Source organism: Hypomesus nipponensis, chromosome 14 (assembly GCF_054491055.1).
Source record: "Hypomesus nipponensis isolate SF chromosome 14, ASM5449105v1, whole genome shotgun sequence".
Taxonomy (NCBI): Eukaryota; Metazoa; Chordata; class Actinopteri; order Osmeriformes; family Osmeridae; genus Hypomesus; species Hypomesus nipponensis.
Window position 1 is genome coordinate 4947568 of NC_140374.1, and position 21824 is coordinate 4969391.

Sequence of the window (21824 nt, forward strand, 5' to 3'; positions counted from 1 at the left end):
GTACACGTGTGTACATGTGTGTGTGTGTACGTGTGTGTGTATGTGTGTGTGTGTATGTGTGTGTGTGTGTGTGTGTGAGGGGGAACACATAGTAGCTGTCAGTTCTCATACGCGAGCCAAAACACCTCAGGGGAGGGGTTATTTTAGGTCCAGCCTCTCCTGAGTGTATGTGTGTGTGTGTGTGTGTGCGCGCGTAGGTGGAAGTGTGTGTCTGTGTGTAAGCATGTGGGTGTGCAGATCCCCCAACGTGTGTGTGCGCGTGTATATTCCTTCTAGTGAGTGCTTGGTGAGATCTTGTCAGGTTGTGTGAGCTTGAGAACACCATAATTAAGGGGCGCACAGCATTCTGTCCAACAAGCAAGCTAAGACTCACTAAGTTGCCAGGGCAACATGTTCAACAGTGGCCCATGTTCCAAGGTAATGAAGGTGGTGGTGAAGGATTCAGTTTCTCAGGATGATAAAACGATGTAGTGATAGAAGGATGGAGTGGATCAACAAAGGAATGATGGGTATAATTGGCCCTTTTCACAACATGGCGTTACAGCAACAGAAACTCATTTCTGTTGACAGAAAGCAAACCCTCTTAGTTACAGTAAAGGCTAGTTCTGCTCAAGGACAGAACAGCCCAGCCCTTGTCTCTCTCAGTCTCTCTCAGTCTCTCTCTGTCTCTCTCTGTCTCTCTCTGTCTGTCTCTGTCTGTCTCTGTCTGTCTCTGTCTGTCTCTGTCTGTCTCTGTCTGTCTCTGTCTGTCTCTGTCTGTCTCTGTCTGTCTCTGTCTCTCTCTCTCAATCTCTCTCTCAGCAACAAGGTCTGTCCTGTCTCCTTCTCCTAGGAGAGCAAGGTCTGCCCTGTCTCCTCCTAGCAGCAAGGTCTGCCCTGTCTCCTTCTCTTAGGAGTATTTTTTACCTTTGAAAGGTCACTGAGACCTTTGAAATCAGAGATTACAGAGTGGAATTTGTTACAGTAACCATTTTTTACATCACTGAATGTATCACATTGTAGGAGGAAGTGCATCTCTGTCTGAACCTCACCTGTTGAACAATGACCACATATTCTGTTTTCTTTTGGTTGCCATGATTTTTTGTGCTGTTTCAATTGCCAATTGGTGGTCACTGAGCCTGTAATTGGTTAGGATCTGTCTCTGCTTTCTTTCTCTGACATTAGAGATATTCTGCCAGTTTATAATCTCGTTGTAAGGCTAGATAACATTCTAATCTACTTGGGCTTTTAGTTTCTTCTTTCCAATGTTCCAGATAGATAGATAGATTTACTCAGATTGGTGTTTGGAAAGCAGTGTTGGTGTGAGACTGGTCAGGGAGTGTCTGAGTGAGGAAAGTTAGTCTCAGCACGAACCCAGATAAGGGACTCTTATCTGGGTTCAGCACTTGGGTTTGGAGGGCTTCTAGAAGGCTGGATTCAAGGTGATTAAATGTAGTGCTCTCTTTTGGATTTTAGTTATCATTGGGTATATGCCTAATTCTGCTCTAAATGCATTTGTGGGTGTTTTTCTGTGTACATGTAACATGTATCTGCAGAATTCTGCATGTAGAGATTCTGTTGGGTGTTTGTCCCAGCGGGTATAGCTATGATGACTGAGTGGACCCCATACTTCACTACCATACAGCGCAATGGGCTGGATCACACAATTAAATATTTTAACCCAAATATTTTAAGTGGAATTTGTAAATTATAAAATGTTCTCCTAATTGCATTAAGGGCTCTTTGAGCGTTTTCTTTTAGTGCATTCATTCATTTAGTGCATGCTGTTATGGTTAAGTCAAGGTAGTTATAACTTATAGTATGTTCAATTATATGATTAAACTGGTATTTGTCTTTCAGGTATCTTGGGCGGTTTAGAAATACCATGACATTATTATTTATTGTATTTTATTATTTACTGCAAGGGCCCATTTTTTACAGTACTGTTCAACAATGTACAGCTGTTGTTGTAGTCCTTGTTTGGTGGTAAACAGTAAGACAGGGTCGTCAGCATAAAATCGAGTCTCTCTCTCTCTCTCTCTCTCTCTCTCTCTCTCTCTCTCTCTCTCTCTCTCTCTCTCTCTCTCTCTCTCTCTCTCTCTCTCTCTCTCTCTCTCTCTCTCTCTCTCTCTCTCTCTCTCTCTCTCTCTCTCTCTCTCTCTCTCTCTCTCTCTCTCTCTCTCTCTCTCTCTCTCTCTCTCTCTCTCTCTCTCTCTCTCTCTCTCTCTCTCTCTCTCTCTCTCTCTCTCTCTCTCTCTCTCTCTCCAGGGCCTGGTGGACGATGGACAAAGACGAACTCCTCTCACCAGCCGACATTGAACTCCACGTGGGCATCGAACAGCGCCACCACGTGTCCGGAGGCGGCCCTCCAGCCGCTGACGCGGGCGCGGATGAGGCCCTCCTGGCGGGTGTGGCGCACCATCTTGATCAGGTGGGGCCTGTGGGCATTGGTCTCCTCCACAAACTGCTGCAGGTTCTCCTTCAGCTCCGCTAGCGACACACAGAGTACACACACACGTATGGGTAAACACACACACATCGGTATACACGCACACGGGTATACACACACACGCACACACAGACAGGCAGACACCTCCCATAGTTTGTCCTGCCAGAATACCTAAACCTTCAAGTCCATGTATTTGTGCAGAATATATTTATTTAAAAAAACACATGAAATGGGTATTCAGCAAAGGTCACATCACTTCTAAAGTTAATGACATATTTGGCAGCAGAGACTGTGTCTGCATTAAACACTTGGTTGGTGAACGAGCTCTTAGGGCAGCTCTCAAGGACACAGTTTAGGCCTGGAGAGCTCTCAGCCATCAGGCTGTCTGGGAGGGGAGGGATAGTCAGAGTTCTTCAAATACACGACCGGGGCAAGGAGGAGTTCCTGCTGCCGGGGTTGGGGGGTTGGGGGGGGGGTGAAAGAGGGGGTTGGGGGGTCGAGGGGGTTGGGGGAGTAAGAGGGATTTAGGGACATACGGTTGCTGCTGTGGTCGTCCACCAGGATGATCTCGTGGAGGAGGTGAGGCGGCGTGCGGAGCAGGGCCGTGCGGATGGAGCGCAGCAGGACGGACAGAGCCTCGTTGACGAAGATGAAGATGATGCTGAGGCGGGGCAGGTCCGAGGGGTAGGTCATGTTCCTGCACCTGTGGCCGGGAGGGACACAGCATCACTACCATCCAATCAGCCAGGAGGGACACAGCATCACTACCATCCAATCAGCCGGGAGGGACACAGCATCACCACCATCCAATCAGCCGGGAGGGACACAGCATCACCACCATCCAATCAGCCGGGAGGGACACAGCATCACCACCATCCAATCAGCCAGGAGGGACACAGCATCACCACCATCCAATCAGCCGGGAGGGACACAGCATCACCACCATCCAATCAGCCGGGAGGGACACAACATCACCACCATCCAATCAGCCGGGAGGGACACAGCATCACTACCATCCAATCAGCCGGGAGGGACACAGCATCACCACCATCCAATCAGCCGGGAGGGACACAGCATCACTACCATCCAATCAGCCGGGAGGGACACAGCATCACTACCATCCAATCAGCCGGGAGGGACACAGCATCACTACCATCCAAATATCTCACACTGGAAACAATGATGCCATGCATTCTTTCGGCACATGGTTTCATCCACATCGATGTACACGGGGGGATTTGAACTTCTCGATCTGCGGTCAAACGCTCTACCACTGAGCTATTCCCACACCCTATTAATTACACAACATCCTGCAGTAGTAGGGATCTCACAGGATCCTACCTATCTGTTATTCGACATGAACAAAATGTCAAGACTCAATACAGTACATAACATACAATATATATATATGCATTTATTCATCTAGCAGACGCTTTTATCCAAAGCCATATGCATACAGTATATATTTCATTTGATGATTGAAGTATTTCCTGAGTGCTTGGAGGTCTAGGTGAGATGCTCACGCGTCAGGTCGGAGGTCAGGGATCGGTCGGTCCAGCGAGAGGCGGTCGCTAAGGTAACCGTTGTAACCATAGTACTGGAACTTCTCCAGAGCCAGACGACGGCTCTCTGGGCCGAGGTCACGACCCCAGCGGGAGAAGAGGGCGGAGTCTGAGGCCGACTCTGCCGCCTCCGGGTCCTCACCGTCCTTCTGAGGTCTCTCTGGAGGAGGAGGGGAGGGGGGAGAAGAAGACAGGAGGAGGGGGCAGGGAGGGAGATAAGGAGGGGTGGGAAAGGAAAGGGGGGAGAGATGGAGGGGAGAGATGGAGGAGGGGGGAGGAGAAGGGAGGAGATATAGAGGGGAGAGGAGAGTGGGGGAGGAGGAGAAGAAGAGGGGGAGAGATAGAGAAGAAAGTGAGAGACAGAGAAACAGAGAAAGATAGTGAAGACAGAGAGAGAGAGAGAGAGAGAGAGACAGAGAGAGAGAGAGAGAGAGAGAGAGAGAGAGAGAGAGAGAGGTGAGTGAGAGGGAGATAGAGGGGGGAGAGAGAGGGAGAGCGAGAGAAAGAAAGAGACAAACAGTTGAGCAATGTTTATATAAGTATTTTCTGAATAATGCATCCAGTACCTGATTGCAGACTTCCATCCCGGTAAGAAACACATTTGTATTCACCTCAACACATACAGTGGTGGTCCATACAGTACAGTAGGATCCCTCACCGAGACAAATTAGCATCTGAATCAGTTCATGTTGTAGCAGATAAAATGTCCTTGCCTTCCCAGAAACCCACCCCAGCTTTGGACCCAACACAGGCAGCAGAAAACATCTATTCTCCTGGTCTCTGGCCTGGTCTTTGAGGCTAGTTGGGAGAGCAATGAGTTTCAGGACCTTCAAGATCCCAAAACAATGAAAAGCCTTCACCACTGCCCTAACAAGTAGAGAAACCTTTAACTTCTCCAAATGAGTTTTCATTGTGAACTCGCATCGTCGTGCTCCTACTGTGATACAGGTGCTCAGGGAGAGGGGGATGTGATTTGAGAGCTCAAGACTTGACTCTATAAACACCAGTCATTATCATTACAGAGGTGGTGTTCTGGCAGTGGTAATAGTGCAGTTCCCAGTGATAGAGAGACAGCAGAGCTTGCTAGCAGATGGCCTGAGGTAATGTCTTATAACTGCCATCCACATAAGGCTCTTTATGAGCTCTGACTTGTTTCCCTAATGGCTCTGAGAGGAACATTTGTTTACAACTAGGAACATTTATTTGTGTTTTGAGTGTGTGTGTGTATCTGTGTGTGCATGGGCGCGTTAATGTTTTCACTAAACCAGGCAGAGCAAAAACATTGTCAGCCTTCCAGTCTGTTCGATCCCGAGCAAGGTCACAGCGGACGCTTAGACAAAGGTGTTCACACACACACACACACACACACACAAACACACACACACAAACACACACACACACACACACACACACACACACACACACACAAACAAACAAACACACACACACACACAAACACACACACACACAAACACACACACCTAATCAATGTGAAGACGGTACATCTCCAGTTTCTTCTTGTTTTTGATCTGTAGCGACGCTGTAGGGACCTGATTGGACAGAGAAAAAATCTAATCTGTGCTCAGAAAAAGGCCAATCTTGACCGCCCCTCCCCATTCCTCCTCTGTCTTACAATTTCTGCCCTTTAAAAAAAAGGCAATTTGGAAAGGAGTTGGGGGCTGGGGGGGAGACGTATGTTCCAAGTCAAATAGACTCCCTCTAAAATCAATCAAAACTTAATTTCCACTCTGAGTACATCTTCAAATACCCCAAAGAGCTTCTGGAAGTATTGGTTATATAAGCTTGCCTCGCCTCGGAATGAACCACCGGAATTGTCCTAGCGGCAGGAAGCCTTGCCCTCCCAGGTGCAGTCCAGGCAGGCGAATGAAGCGAACCTCAAGTAGAATGCCGAGAGCGAGGCGGGGTGTTCATCCGTCCGCTGGAATGGTTCCTGGTTCCAAAGAGCTCACGGCCTACTGCATCGTCTCAGACATGATTAATGTAATCATCAGTGGAACAGATGGTTGTGCGCCCCCACATCCCCCCACCCCGCTAACACGCTCACCCCTCCCCCTCCCCACCCCTGCATGAATGAAGAGCCTCTGATCAGACACCGGAGGTCCACCCCCCCCAGAGACCTGTACTCCTACCAGATAGGTAGATAAGACCTTTAGTCCCACCCCCTTCCCCTTCCCGATAGGAAGCTAAGATCTCTAGTCCCACCCCCTTCCCCTACCAGATAGGTAGATAAGACCTTTAGTCCCACCCCCTTCCCCTCCCAGATAGGAAGCTAAGATCTCTGTCCCACCCCTCTCTCCCCTCCCAGATAGCCCCCCCCAAACAGGTATATGAGACATGCACCTACCCCCCCCCCCACCTTAACAAACAGATAAGACCCCCCAGAAATACTCTATAGCCCCCCCCCCAGACAGATAGATGAGGCCACGCCCCTCCAGTCAGGTGCTCAGCTGTTCAGGTGATTCATGAAGCAGGCTGAAAGAACTCTATTGGGCTGGTCTGTTAAAAACACAATTATCTCCTCAATGTTCCAAATCGTTACGTCTCAGGTCCGTTAAACGGTTTGTATTAGCCTGGTTCCTGTGGTAATATCCCTGTTTGTCTACAGAACAGGGGATCAAATCCCAGGCCAGTTGCTCTACTCTACTTTCCTGTCCTCCATTCTGCATCCTTCTCCATAACAATTCCTCTTTCGAACCGGCTGTGTGAGCCCTGGATCTCCCCCTTGATACGACCACATCACTACCATCATGAACACACACACACACATCATACACACACCATACACACACCATACACACACACCAGCCTGAACCCAGCCAGGACCACATCACTATCCACGATGACACACCAGACCTGTTAGGAGGCCAAACACACACACACATCACACGCATGGGATCACACACACACTGCATGCACCACACACACACACACACACGTAAACCCACTGCACACCACACATATACGACTGCTAAGTAATCTTTACCTCAGTGAAATCGAAGTCTTGTGCATTCAATTGCATCTGGGCATCTATGCTGCAGAATGTCCTGACCGTTCACTGAGATGCGGAGACCTTAGGCTATTTCGGATCGAATCAAGTTACGGTTTCTATTGTTTCCTTTCCCATAAAATGATGTCTTCATGATTTAAAAACAAAAGGTTACAAGAGAGACGCCAGAGAAAGTCAAATACTCTGCGTTCCTCTCCATTTTCTTCCTTGTTATTATAAAACTGCTGATGGATACTGTGAGCTGGTTACAGTGAACAAAGATGGGCTACTATTTTTGTGGTCCCTTCAAGCAAAGTTTGTATTTGTTTACATTTTTTAAGCATTTTAAGCACCACGTTTCAAGCTTTCAGGGCACGGCATTTTATTTCTTTGAACGGGTTGAAAAGCGGAGGTTGCCTTCTATGCAAATGGTCTTCTTACTTGTCAAAAACAACCTGGCCCTCAATCCCTTAACCAGAGCTTCCCTTTCAGGGTGTTGAGGACTTTAACTATTCACAAAAAGAGATTGGAATTTCCCCCCCTCCTCTCTCGCTCCCCAGAACAAGGCATTTGCAGTTCCTCTCCCCACTCCCCTCGTGGGCTCTGCAGCTGCCCAGCAGGGCCTGCGCAGGGGGGAGAGAGATCGACACACAGCCCCTCCAGCCGGAAGACAGAAAAACACCCCGTACTTCTCCTCAATGGGGCCAATTAGCCCACAGCTGTGGGAGAATGGAGAAGTGTTTTCACTGACGCTTTTGCACCAAACACTCGCCGCAGTCCAACCTGCACCTGCCTGCATCCTCTCCAACTATTAATAGAGCCGTTTAAGGCAGTTGAGATCCTCAGCTGGCAGACTGCAGGCTGGAAACAAGCTGCTACTATCCTGCCGGGCACCCAGTCTGGTGGAGATCCAGAGACTGGGGGGGGGGGGGGGGTGTTAAGATTATTTATTTATCAAGTAATGCACAGTCGTCGGATTCAAAGAAAGTACAATAGTTTAATGCTGGCCGGCAAGGAGACAAATCTGATCGCAATTCATAGTTTTCTGGTTCACGAGTCTTCATGTAAGACCAGTTAAACATATTGATGGGAAGTCCCCTCCTCTGCATATCAGCTGTCAAGGTGATTGATCCCAGAGGTATCACGCGTGTGCATGTGTGTGCGTTCTTAGCAGTGGACCCTTTCTTGGTTAACCAACAGGCCCACTCAGTACAGATAAGGCTAAGCACGTTCATGGCATCTCTTGTACGATAATGGTCAGCCTGGGTCGACCTGTTTACGTAAGCCTAGTTTACCCCAAAGTTCATTCGGGGGTTCTCCTTTCTGCTGAAAAGCAATGCTTAGCACCAGTATTGTTCAGTATAAAACATTACATTCTTAATCTCTCCGACAGAGATGGAAAGATGGGGAGAGATAGGAGGACGTGATGGAGGGAGGATGAGGAGAGATATGAAGGGGTGATGGAGGGAGGAGAGGGAGACATATGAAGGGGTGATGGAGGGAGGAGGGGGAGAGATATGAAGGGGTGATGGAGGGAAGATGGGGAGATTTATGAGGGGGTGATGGAGGGAGGAGGGGGAGATTTATGAGGGGGTGATGGAGGGAGGAGGGGGATATTTATGAGGAGGTGATGGAGGGAGGAGGGGGAGATTTATGAAGGGGTGATGGAGGGAGGATGGGGACAGATGGGAGGGCGTGATGGAGGGAGGATGGGGACAGATGGGAGGGCGTGATGGAGGGAGGATGGGGACAGATGGGAGGGCGTGATGGAGGGAGGATGGGGACAGATGGGAGGGCGTGATGGAGGGAGGATGGGGACAGATGGGAGGGCGTGATGGAGGGAGGATGGGGACAGATGGGAGGGCGTGATGGAGGGAGGATGGGGACAGATGGGAGGGCGTGATGGAGGGAAGATGGGGACAGATGGGAGGGCGTGATGGAGGGAGGATGGGGACAGATGGGAGGGCGTGATGGAGGGAGGATGGGGACAGATGGGAGGGCGTGATGGAGGGAGGATGGGGACAGATGGGAGGGCGTGATGGAGGGAGGATGGGGACAGATGGGAGGGCGTGATGGAGGGAAGATGGGGACAGATGGGAGGGCGTGATGGAGGGAGGAGGGGGAGATTTATGAGGGGGTGATGGAGGGAGGATGGGGACAGATGGGAGGGCGTGATGGAGGGAGGATGGGGACAGATGGGAGGGCGTGATGGAGGGAGGATGGGGACAGATGGGAGGGCATGATGGAGGGAGGATGGGGACAGATGGGAGGGCGTGATGGAGGGAGGATGGGGACAGATGGGAGGGCGTGATGGAGGGAGGATGGGGACAGATGGGAGGGCGTGATGGAGGGAAGATGGGGACAGATGGGAGGGGGTGATGGAGGGAGGATGGGGACAGATGGGAGGGCGTGATGGAGGGAGGATGGGGACAGATGGGAGGGCGTGATGGAGGGAGGAGGGGGACAGATGGGAGGGCATGATGGAGGGAGGATGGGGACAGATGGGAGGGCGTGATGGAGGGATGATGGGGACAGATGGGAGGGCGTGATGGAGGGAGGATGGGGACAGATGGGAGGGCGTGATGGAGGGAGGATGGGGACAGATGGGAGGGCGTGATGGAGGGAGGATGGGGACAGATGGGAGGGCGTGATGGAGGGAGGATGGGGACAGATGGGAGGGCGTGATGGAGGGAGGATGGGGACAGATGGGAGGGCGTGATGGAGGGAGGATGGGGACAGATGGGAGGGCGTGATGGAGGGAGGATGGAAGGTTGATCCAGATAATAATCCAGGACTAGAAGTGCACAGTTCTAGTTTGTAGCGAGGTCTTTCACAAGATGAAACTATAACACTGTCCCAACTATAACATCACATGAATTCCACAAATAAAACAACGTTTTCAGCAGAGACAGCGGTCTTGAGGCTGGTGACAACAACAAACAGGTTCAATCGCTCACTGAGTGGCGAGAAAGATAAGCAAATGTTTTAGAAGGTTTAGTAAAACTGTAAATTCATAAGTTGTTTCTAGTAGTATGTTTTGTGAGATGTGAGAAGGGAGAACACTTATAGCAGAGCTAGGTTTACGAGTGCTGTGCTGACTGAGAGAGTGGGTTGTTAAGAGGAGTGGCCAAGCTCCGTTATAGCAACAGGGAGTTTTGGAACTGCTCTTGGATAGCCATCAAAAGCTATTGAGGAAATTCTTCCTTTGAAATGGGTGACAGCTGCTACAGTACAGTGCATTTATCCAACTGTTAACCGAACATTCACTCATGTTTGGATCGGAAGCAGTGGTTTTAACAGCCTGCATGTGGCTGTCCCTGTTCACATTCAGATGATCTGAAAATGATCATAAATCATCTCAACATCAGCACTTTTGAACACAAACGTTTCAAGGCAAACGTCTTGACTCAAACGTCCATTAGCCGTCTACAGCAGTTCCCCCGCACGTAATCTCCTGCCTTTGTTCCATAGCTCGAACCGTTCTCTCTTTCATCTCTCCTTTCATCTCCCTTTTCCCACAATGTCTTATCCTTCTTCCTTCATTCCTGTTACATTTCATCCAGGGAGGAAAGATTTCAACCAGAGACAAAACCGAAATCAGCAATCCTTTCCTTCACACCTGACGCTTTCATAAAGAGCAGAATTGTAAGTCATATTTTCCACGGCAGTGCCCTTAATACAATGTACTTACATATGTAATTACATTGTAAAAAGTATTGTCAAAGGATATTCCAAGCTATGGTAGGTATTTCAATGTACACAGCATTGCTATCCATCCAGCCCTTCCCCAACTTTGGCTACACACACACACACACAATTGTACACAAACCACACACACACACACGTACACCAACCACACACACAGTCTGAGTGTTTGAGTATTCAACATGCTGTTGGTGCATGGCATCTTTTCCAAGTGATGTGACACCCTTTTAGGTCAGCTCAGCAGTGGTGATGCTAAACCGTTTAGATCACGCTGGGGCTGGGGGGAGCACACATACACATACACAAAGACACACGCACTCAAACACATACACAAATCCAAATACGCTTACACACCCAGATGCACACACACACACAAACACCTAGACAAATATGCTCTCACACACACACCAACTCATTCAGAGGAAAACTGAGTGTTAGCTGGGTGGAAGGGAGATGGAGGGAGGATGACCTCTGCTATGTAGGGAGGAAAACATGTCAGACTGTCTACACCCTAACCCCCCTGCCCCCCCCTCACCTCTGCCCCCCTCTCACCCCCCTTCCCTAACTATGCTCTACCCCTGCCCTCACCCCTCTCTCACCTCCCTCACCCCCTGCCCTCACCCCCCTCTCTCACCTCCCTCACCCCCTGCCCTCACCCCTCTCTCACCTCCCTCACCCCCTGCCCTCACCCCTCTCTCACCTCCCTCACCCCTTGCCCTCACCCCCCTCTCTCACCTCCCTCACCCCCTGCCCTCACCCCCCTCCCTCACCTCCCTCACCCCCTGCCCTCACCCCTCTCTCACCTCCCTCACCCCCTGCCCTCACCCCTCTCTCACCTCCCTCACCCCCTGCCCTCACCCCTCTCTCACCTCCCTCACCCCTCTCTCACCCCCCTCTCTCACCCCCCGGCTCCCCAGCACGGAGACACATGGGAACAGACAGCCCACTCTCATATCCAGGAGGAACATATTTTATTAATGTATTTCAGGCTCTCTGGGGAGATGAGGGCTCTTAGCTGGGAGGCTGGGAGAATGGGGAGGGGGCCTCATGATCAGATGTATATGGTTGAGAGTGGGGCTGGGGCTGGGGCTGGGGCTGGGGCTAAGGCAAGGGCTGGGTCTGAGGCAAGGGCTAGGGTTGCAGCTGGGGTTAAGGCAGGGGCTTGAGACTGATGAGTGAGGCTGGGACTGAAAAGTGAGGCTTGGGCAGAAGAGTGAGGCTGGGGCTGGGGCTGAGGTTGAAGCTGGGACAGAGTGCTACATTAACTGAGCAGCATCTCTGGGCTGTCCACTGGCCACAGGCTGTCTTGGCTAACTGACCATCTGGCCGACTGACCAGTGTCCAGGCAGAAGGACCCAGTAGAGGACTTGGCAGCGTGCCAATGGGAGGGGGGAGGGGTCATATGTATTGCCCTGTCACTTAAAATCCCTCTGTTGACTAGTGTTAATGTTTTATAAAAGCATTTACATAACCTGAGCTTTGAAATCAGCATGGACTGACATTGTACATGGGCATTATTTGGCATGTACCTCCAGTTCGGATATCATGCAATGAAGCGCTCCACCTCCAGCCGTCCTCCTGGAGGAGCAGAGCAGAGAGTGTGGGGGAGGCGTGTGTTCCTCCAGCAGATCTGTTCGGATGCTCAGAGACGCAGTGCTGGGTTAGGATACGGGCATGTCTCTGAGTCACTGATGTCATCAAAGGGAGACGCCCCCGCTCGTCAGAGGGGGTTTTGAACCCTGGAGCCTTTGTACCCCTCTCTCCTCTGCCCTCTACTCATCCCCCTCTTCCCTCCTCTCCCTCCCCCACACTCTCTTCGCCTCCCCCTGCCCCCCAACCCCTCTTCCCTAGCCTCTTCGGCCCTCTCTTTACCACTCTTTACCTTTTCTCTCTTCTGCTCACCCTTCTGTCCTCTCCCCTCAACCCTCTCCCCTCTCAGTCAGCCCCCTCAGTCACAGCCCCACCAAGCAGGCCTTCTCCCCCCTCAGTCTCCCCCTTCAGTCTCCCCCCTCAGTCTCCCCCCTCAGTCTCCCCCCTCAGTCAGCCCCACCACACGGGAGAGAGAGCAGAGCAGAGCACAGTCTGAGATCACCCAAAGTTCCCATTCTATCAATCATCTCCAGTCTGTAGTGCCTCGAAGACAATCAAGACTTTCACACGTTCTCTCGCTCTCGCTGAATTATCTCTCGCACACACACACCCTCAAGTACACGCGCGCTCGCACACACACACATGCGACATTCTTTGTCGTTCTGTCTTGGTTTTCTTCTCATTCCTAATCGCTCCCTCCGTGTGTCCTTCTATGTTACTTCTCTCCATCTTCAAGACGAATGCCTTCGCCCCGTCTCGCCAACGCCAGGGGGGACAGTTGGCGCTGATGCCAACCTGTGGGTGACACAGGAGGTTCACTCTGAGTCAAAGTCTGTTTGTGGTGAATCCGATTCGTCCACATGCCCACACACGTAGGCTGTTGCGATGCAGCAGTCAACTACCTCATAAGGTCTTCGAGTGCACACAGTTGGAGGACCTGTGTGGTTGCTATTACATTTAGCAGACAGTCTTATCCAGAGCAACTTACAATAAGTACAAGGGCATAAGTAGGGTGGCAAGTAGGGTGAAGTGCCTTGCCCAAGGACACGACATTTGACACGGCCGGGAATTGATCCGGCAACCTTCTGATTACTAGCCCAATTCCCTAACTGCTCAGCCACCTACCCCTTATTGTGTTTGGGTGCGTGTGTTTGTTTGTTTAAGTGGCGTATGCGTATAACAAAGAGCCATCATTATGTTGATAAATGCATAGTTAAAATGCTGGTATTGTGCAAGAGAGGGCGTACTAAAAGAGGTGACATCCAGTCGAAGAAGATATGTTTTGTGGTTCTGTCGTCGAAATAATAGAATAATAAAAGTTTTAACCGAAATATCAAAATGTAAACAGCACGGAAACGGCAGAAAAGTATGTTGCAAAGTGTGTCCTCTGATATCTGGGCCTTGTAGTTTCCTATCTGGGTCTTGTAGTCCTTCCGGGAAGAAACCAACACACACACTTCTCTCTTGCACTCAAACTCTATCTATCTGGTCTTCCACATTTGGCCTCTATGTCTTCTATGTTTTAGTGGTACTACTAATCAGTCGACAGCTTTGCATTTGGTTTTCAGTAATATAGCATATAAAAGTAAAAAGGTGATTAAGAGGTTAATTTTCAATCATATAATCTATAATCATTTCTCCATCTTCATAATTACAGCAGTGTGGATGCAGGTATGGTCATTAAGTGGCAAATTTCCAGTCCAGGTGGAAAACACTCAGACAAACAGACAGACAGACAGACAGATGGAGGCATGGTCAGTGTATTTTGGAAAGATGAAATCCAAAGCGGCCTAGTGATGATGGCTACGTCTTCAGACAGAGGAGAACACAGCGCAGGGTGAGCATTTTGAAGCACCTTCATACATGAGTCATAATCCCAGAGAGAGAGAGAATAATCTACGGATGTGTGTGTGTGTGTGTGTGTGAGAATGAACATATGTCTGGGTGAGTATGTGTGTGTCTGCAGGAGTGTGTGTGTCTGTGTGTCTGGGTGCTCGTGCAGGTATGTGTGTGTACGCGTGTGTGTGCCAGAGAGTGAGAGGAGAGAGTGAGAGAGCCTGCTCCAGCATTTAGACCCCCTGATACAGGTGAGCCCTGGACCCCAGGGCTCCCCTGGATCTTTGTGGGGGTCTTTTAAGGTTGCATCTGAAGGGGGAGAGAGTCACATGCATCTCTGAAGCCCCAGGCTGAATACTACCTACGGTGACCTTTATCAATCTGTCTATCTGTCTGTTTATCTGTCTGTTTATCTGTCTGTTTATCTGTCTGGTCAGCCTGCCTGCCTGTCTGCCTGTCTGTCTGTCTGTCTGTCTGTCTGTCTGTCTGTCTGCAATCCCTGAGTATGTTCAGGGCACAGAAACACTATTTAAATGGCAAACACTGAGACCACAGTACTGGCAGTGCGTCACGCTCTGCTCGCGCTCACAAGCCTGCAGGACGAGGGCTGAGCCTGCTGCTGGAGCGCAGATTCTGGGGGAAGCAGGAGGCCAGGGGGAAATATTTGTCCCTCTACAGGGGGATTAGGATTAGGGTCAATAATCTGGTCTGCACAGATGGACAGACAGCTCACAGATTTAACCCCTCTTCACATCCCAGGGGGAGCACTGAATAGCATGTATGCTAGAAGTGGAGAGAGAGACAGAGAGAGACAGAGAGAGACAGAGAGTGAGAGTGAGAGAGAGAGAGAGAGAGAGAGAGAGAGAGAGAGAGAGAGAGAGAGAGAGCAGGAGGGACAGGGGAGAGGAGAGAGAGAGAGAGAGAGAGAGAGAGAGAGAGAGAGAGAGAGAGAGAGAGAGAGAGAGAGAGAGAGAGAGAGAGAGAGAGAGAGAGAGAGAGAGAGAGAGAGAGAGAGAGAGAGAGAGAGAAAGGGATAAAGAGTGGAGAGAAAAAGAGAGGAGAGAGGGAAAGAGAATGAAAGCGAGCAGGGGAGATACAAAAACACTTTGAAGCTGAAAATCTGCACCCGCCTACTATAAGTTTGTATCTCAATATGCCCACTACTCCCCTAACCTTTTGTGTGTTCCCATTAGCATATCCACTCAAAACACAGGAACAGTTTCTATTAAGTCACCTGTATAATCTAGGTTTTCACTGAGGAACAGGGAAACCACATCTTCAAAGGACTCTTCAATGGTTCACAACCCCGTCTTTCTGTCAAAACAGCTCCTGTCCTCATCTAGTGAAGCAGACACTTCACAGTTGACAAGCTGGGGCCATCACTAGAGGGGCATCTCTCCCTCTCTCACACACACACACACACACACACACACACACCAGACACTTGACGGGCTGAGGGTACAGTCTGGAGAAGCTCTCCTACTGTGTTCATCCATATCGCCTGGACAGATTTCTCTAAGCCTAATCTGGTGTGAAATTCAACTCACAAGAGAGCTTCCTTCAAACATCGGCAGGACTGCCGATCACATGACAGGCCAGCCTGACCTATGAACCCCTAGGCACCAAGACAGCCATCAGCTTGATGTTTACTCTATTAGGGAGTTCATTCTCGTTCAGTAGCCTCAGCGATAGAGAAATTCAAGGTCTAACTAGGCTATTAAGGGTTTCACTTTTTAAACTAATTACTTGATTACCACGACATTAAACACAATTATATCTGGTTCAAAAGAAGACAATGTTGACCTTGTAGCAATGGGAACGTTAATAGTAACAACATCTAGTACAAGGTCTGAACAAGGTGTTTCCTCCATGAGAGAGAACTGCATCTCCTGCTGAAGCTGATGGCGGTGCAGATGTGGGAGATGAGTGAAGCATCCAGCTCCAAACCGGCTCTCACAGTGAACCCATAACCTTTTCAATACTCTCTAAGTGTCTCAAGGTCAAACGTGAAGGTCATCAGTCAGAACCTCAACATGATGCGGAGTAGATGTTGTCTACGCGCCACACAGGCAGACACACAGACGCACACAGACCGCAAAATGCATCATAATGATCTCCCAAACCACTAGGCAATGGTTTTGAGTTAGACCAGGCATAAGGGTGAGTGTAAGAAGAGTCAGAGTGTGAGTGTCAGAGACGGAATTGTTATAATTACACTTATCTGTGTGTAGCGAAGAGCTTCAAACCAGGCAGACTCTGTAGAACTGATTATTACACAACACTGGACTGCCTAACGCTCCAATTTTCCATCCGTGTATAGACCCGTTGATTCCAAGTAGAAAGTAAAGTAGCTTTTTAGTTAACTACAATCGCAGTGGAAAATAAAAGGCAGGGTGTGTTGTACAGTATGCTGAATTATTAATTCAGACATCCATTGAACTGGGAATCTGAATTGTACGGTATAATTATTTCCAGTGTGGAACACACCATTCAGTCAGTTCGCTTCAAGCAACCTGGGGCAAATCAGGAGTTGTTTATTGTCGAGTGAAAGCAACATAATTGGCTGACCCAAAATGTATTATCGTAATTGGTGGGGGAAGTACAAAGTTGTTGGGAACCTCATGACAAGACGTTTCAGACCCCTGCTGGTCCCTTCAAGCAGACAGTCGAAGGAAATGGATAAGAAAATGAATCTTCTCTTTCTGCTCCACGCAGCATTACTCTCCCTGTAGACACACACATACACATACCACACACCTATTGACTCACACACATACACACACCACACACACACCTACTTACAAACATGCCACACACACATCACACACCTACTTACTCACACACACACACAGCACAAAATACATCAGCTGCTTGGTCCCCATTACACACACACACCAAGAATCAATGTGCTTACGGTAAGAATACAGAATTACAGAATACCAAAAACTACCTCTAAGGATTTGCTCCTTGGGTAAACTGCTCTGTCTATAGGGAGCCCAAAGACAGCAGTGTTTAGGACACTATTACAACATAATTACTGGGGGGACTGGGGTGTCAGTCAAAGGAAAATATTCTTCTAGGTTCATCTCACTCATTAAGCTTTGACAGATGTATGGGAGTTGTCTATTGAGTTACAGTAACCATACCAGATCAGAAGGCTTCCTCTTTTCTCTCTCTTTCTTTCTATTACTCTCACCTACCCACTCACTCACACACATACTCACTCATTCAATAGCCCTTTACTGCCAGTGATGAGCAGTAGGCAATTCAGTACGGTATAGTGCAAAACTGCACACAACCTAAGCTCGCAGTGTAGGCACAATGTCAACTACCGTGGCGCAGTTGGCAGTACTTAAGAAAATGAGAGAATACGTACAGGTTCCTTACAATTTCGGTTAGGTTACGGTAAGTGGAGTATTTGAATGGGACTATTTGACCCTGGCGACGAAGGTTATGAGCTGAGAGGAAAAATTCATCAGCATCGTCATTGGTCAGACCGAAGACAAACATTTCCAGTGTGACCTGAACAGACCGGGTCACGGGCGTTTTGTGGTCAGTTTGATTAACTCGTTTTTTTACTGATTAGAGTTTAAAACCTGGTCCTGGGTGAGTCCCTGAGGAGAGCCCAGAGCTGAGGAGAGCAGAGAGTCTCTCCTCCATTTCCCCCTGGACCAGCGGCAGCACTGAAGTGTCTTCCTCACCCGATGACAATGTAATCAGACGCTTCAGACAAGCGTGGAAACTGGACTTACTGCTTTAATAGAATCTGGGAAATAGAATAGGTTGGAGGGACAGAAGGGAGGAGAGATGCACAAAAGAAAAGGAAAGCAGGAAAATCGGAAGAGGGAGAGGGGCAAAGAGGGAGGATAGGAAATAAGGGTAGAAGGAAGGAGAAATGAATGAAAGGAAGGCCAGAATATTAAAAAAAACTGCAAACTACATGTCTTCCATCCACAACGACTCTTTCTCTCAACCTGAAACAGCATCTGTGTTCCAGGCCTCACTTGGGTCTGTCAGTAACAGCTGACTAGCCTCAGGCAGAACCATCACCAGAGACCAAGAACACCCCTCCAGCAGCCACAGCACAGAACAGGGGACAGCAACAGGGGTCTGGGAATGGGGATAAGGGACGGACAGGAAGCAGCAACAGGGGCAGGGGACTGGGAACTTGGACTGGGACGGGGGATAGGGAAGGTTTAAGAGACAGGGGAGAGACGGGGTCAGGTGGCTGAGCGGTTAGAGAATCAGGCTAGTAATTCGAAAGTTGCCAGTTTGATTCCCGGTCTGTGCCAAATTACGTTGTGTCCTTGGGCAAGACTTCACCCTACTTGCCTCAGGGAGAATGTCCCTGTACTTACTGTAAGTCGCTCTGGATAAGAGCGTCTGCTAAATGACTAAATGTAAATGTAATGATGAGGGACAGGTTCCCACATGGCACACCATGGTCGCTCGGATAGTCACAAAGTGTTACGTGTCATGTCTGAAACAAGAGTCCCTGTGAGCAGGCAGTCAACATGGTGACACCTCCACACACACTCTTTCCTTGTTATGAATGAGAAGGATGTATGCATGGGTGGGTTCTGGAGGCTCTGCCCTTGAGGACTGAGGAAGGTGTGTGTGTGTGTGTGTGTGTGTGTGTGAGGATGGGGTCGGTCTCTAGAGAGAGTTAGTCCATTAGGAACCTCATGAGAGGGGAGGGGGTAGGGGGGGGGGGGTTGAAAGTGGGGAGGGAAGGAGAGGACAGGACAGGACAGGAGGAGGAGAGGAGGTCTGTATATACGGCAGTACATCCCTTTCATTGAAGACAACCATAATGTGAGGGACACTCCTTCAGCTGAGAACTGACATTTTAATGGAGATACAAGAGCTCTTAAGCAGCCTTTTCAGCTCAGGAATTGTCCACTCCTGCAAGACCTGGCATGACACATAACGTCAACATGTATGTTTGATGTAAAGCCTCACACAGTTGAACATGGGATGTGTAACATGATACCAGATGGTGGGAGGCACTGGTTCCTACAGACTGTGAAGTGATCTCCTCAGCTTCCTCCTACACACACCCACGCGCACACTTGCGTACACACACACCAACAAATTCACACAGAAATACGCACACTCGCATACACACACACACACACACACCAAGAAACACACACACAAACACACCAAGAAACACCCCCCCACATACGCCTCTGTCCACAGCTCTCTTTTGCTGGCTTCATAAACCCATCACTCCAGGTTTAGTAATGTAATATACCATCCAGCAGATCGAGAACCAAGGCAGCCCTATGTGGGGCTCTGCCAAGCCCTCTGGTGCTAAATTTACCCCCTGGCTCCTGTCTGGGCCTTGGCACGCTCCCAGACCCCCACACTACATCATCACTCTGACCTCCACAGCGAGCAGTCCTGAGTGGAGCCACACTCAACAGGCCCAGCAACACTCCGTCACACCGAACACAACCACGTCCTCTACATGAGCTCCAGCTTGCTACTGCTGGACCGACAAAGTGTAGCAGAGGTGGTTTGTGTCTACACTCTTGTAGGGAGATCACCCTGCCTGTGAGCCTACTGCTTAGCTTTGGGAGGGGGTGACAGTGGTTTGAATCCCTGATAACAAATGTGGTATTGCTAAACATGCCTGTTCTTAATAGGATTTTCGTGCCAAAAAGACGCTTTAATTGGAAATACCTAAACTGGTTTGTTTTTGGAGCTTCTGAAAGTTAGACAAAATAGAAAGGAGAAAACAAACGCGCCTTAAAAAGGTATAAATATTCAGTTGTGACATGTAATTGAATTTCTCCTTGCGCAGCTCAACATTTTTATAATTATCATTTTTCAGCTGCCATAAGGGCAATTCCAATCTGGCAAATCTTCTGCAGTCAGGGGCACCGTAAAGTGGGGAGATTCGGACGCTTCAAATGGCCCTTGTCAGACAGGGGGCACAGCAGAACCCCATACTTTCCTGTGTTGTTTAGATTTTGGGGCACGCAGTCCAAATTAGCCAGGGAGCCATAATCATTAGCGGCGCCCCTGTGTGCAATATGTAAGCTTGACAGTATACGAACATTGCTTACCTTTGATATGCTGATTGACTACGTTCTCAAGCCGGTCCAGTCTCTCAATAATCTTCAGAGTTTCTCCTTTGCTGTCATCTTGAAACTTTCTCTCCGGCTCCAACTCGGGGACTTTGGGGTTTACATTAGATACATAATTAGTGATCCAGCCGACATAGAGCAGACAAACGATGTTAGTCATGCCGCTTAGAATCACGCATGTTGACACCAAAGTTTTGGTTCTCCTAGTATAAACCATCGCGACATCCCTCCATACGGTCCCGAGCGCGCACAGCCACACAACTGCAATGATATTTTTACAAAAATTCAAAGATTTAACGATTTCTCTAACGTCGTTATTGCATCGACGTTACTGCTCGCGCTTTCCAAATGAGGGACAGAGGCTGAAGCTTTAGACATAGCGCTCGTACTCCTATGCTGTTTTCTATCAAACTGATTCCAAGCGCACCGGCTGAAATCTGCCGCTACAATGTAATCAGAGACACGCGCAATGAAATCTTCTGGAAAGCAGTACTAGTGCATTCCCGAGCGTCACGGAATCCAATCGGAGCGAAGGAGGCGTGCTCTCGCGGTAAAAAGAAAAAATCTAAGAAAAAAAAGCGCTGCCATTTAATCAATAGGCAAATCCGATTTAAAGTGTCGCCTTAACGCCTTTACATTTGCATTCGATTTCATGCAACCGATCACTTGCAAGTGCACGCGTGTGTACAGTATGTGCCTGCATGTGTCGCAGACTGTTTGTGTTGTGTGTCTGAAGGAGAGAGAGGGGAAGGCAAGGGGATATAGATTTGAAGGCAGTAGATTCATAACTTTCCACATTGATTAGTAACAGTCCTGCAATAGGCAGGACTCCTTCTTTCAATTGGCTTGAAAGAAGGATTTAGGCTTCTTGGAATTATCTGAAACAACGATCTTTAGTCAATAGGAAATGCTCAAAAGGGACGTTCCTGTTCTGACAGGTGTCACTGCATCACAAGCAGCTGAAATCGAACCTGTCACTCAAACAGCCCATGCTCAGCTGCTGGGAACGTATAGGCCACTGCTTTAACTCCTGCTAAAATAACTTCAGAGGCGAGCTCAACACCACCAACAGATGTATTCGACAGATAGAACCTCCAGGCGGCGGCTTTGATCTGTGTTTCTCATCCAATGCCTCACTCATCCTACTTTCACACCTCGGTGACGGCCCGCACCACGTCGTGAAACCCCACGCTTTAAAAAGCGCACGAGAGGACGCAGCAGGACAATTAAATATGCATGAGCTCTGAAATATTAAGCATTGAGACTATGGGGCTTTCAAAGACGCCGGTTTTAAGTCAATACTAACTTTCCTTTGGTGTCTATGGAAACGAGTTATGACAGATAAGACGTTTGGAAACATCGCTCTAAATTGAATATTGCATATAGGAGGGCCATGATGGCATTTTGGGGGACACAAAAACGAGTTAGGTATCCGTCCAGGACGCCGCAGCAGAATACAAGCGATGTAGCAAAGTCCTCCAGACATCACAAGCTGATTGTATAATTTTTATTGGAAGGAGCCTGTGTAATGATTTAGAGGAAAAACTGATTCAGAGGCACAAGAATGCTTCCGTAATTGATTTTATTTATTTTTTTCGAAA

General features: G+C 49.0%; 1 protein-coding gene across 1 annotated transcript in view; it reads right to left on the reverse strand.

The window, feature by feature from the left end:
- LOC146258334 (polypeptide N-acetylgalactosaminyltransferase 18-like) overlaps positions 1 to 20629 on the reverse strand; it is a 33116-nt gene extending 12487 nt beyond the window's left edge. The window contains exons 1-4 of the mRNA XM_084671982.1: positions 20203 to 20629; positions 3952 to 4150; positions 2965 to 3131; positions 2286 to 2469 (exon numbers count right to left, since the gene is read on the reverse strand). Of these exons, the coding sequence (XP_084528108.1) occupies positions 2286 to 2469; positions 2965 to 3131; positions 3952 to 4150; positions 20203 to 20440 (788 nt within the window). The 5' untranslated portion in view covers positions 20441 to 20629. The remainder of the gene's footprint in view (positions 1 to 2285; positions 2470 to 2964; positions 3132 to 3951; positions 4151 to 20202) is intronic.
- Positions 20630 to 21824: the final 1195 nt, after the last annotated feature.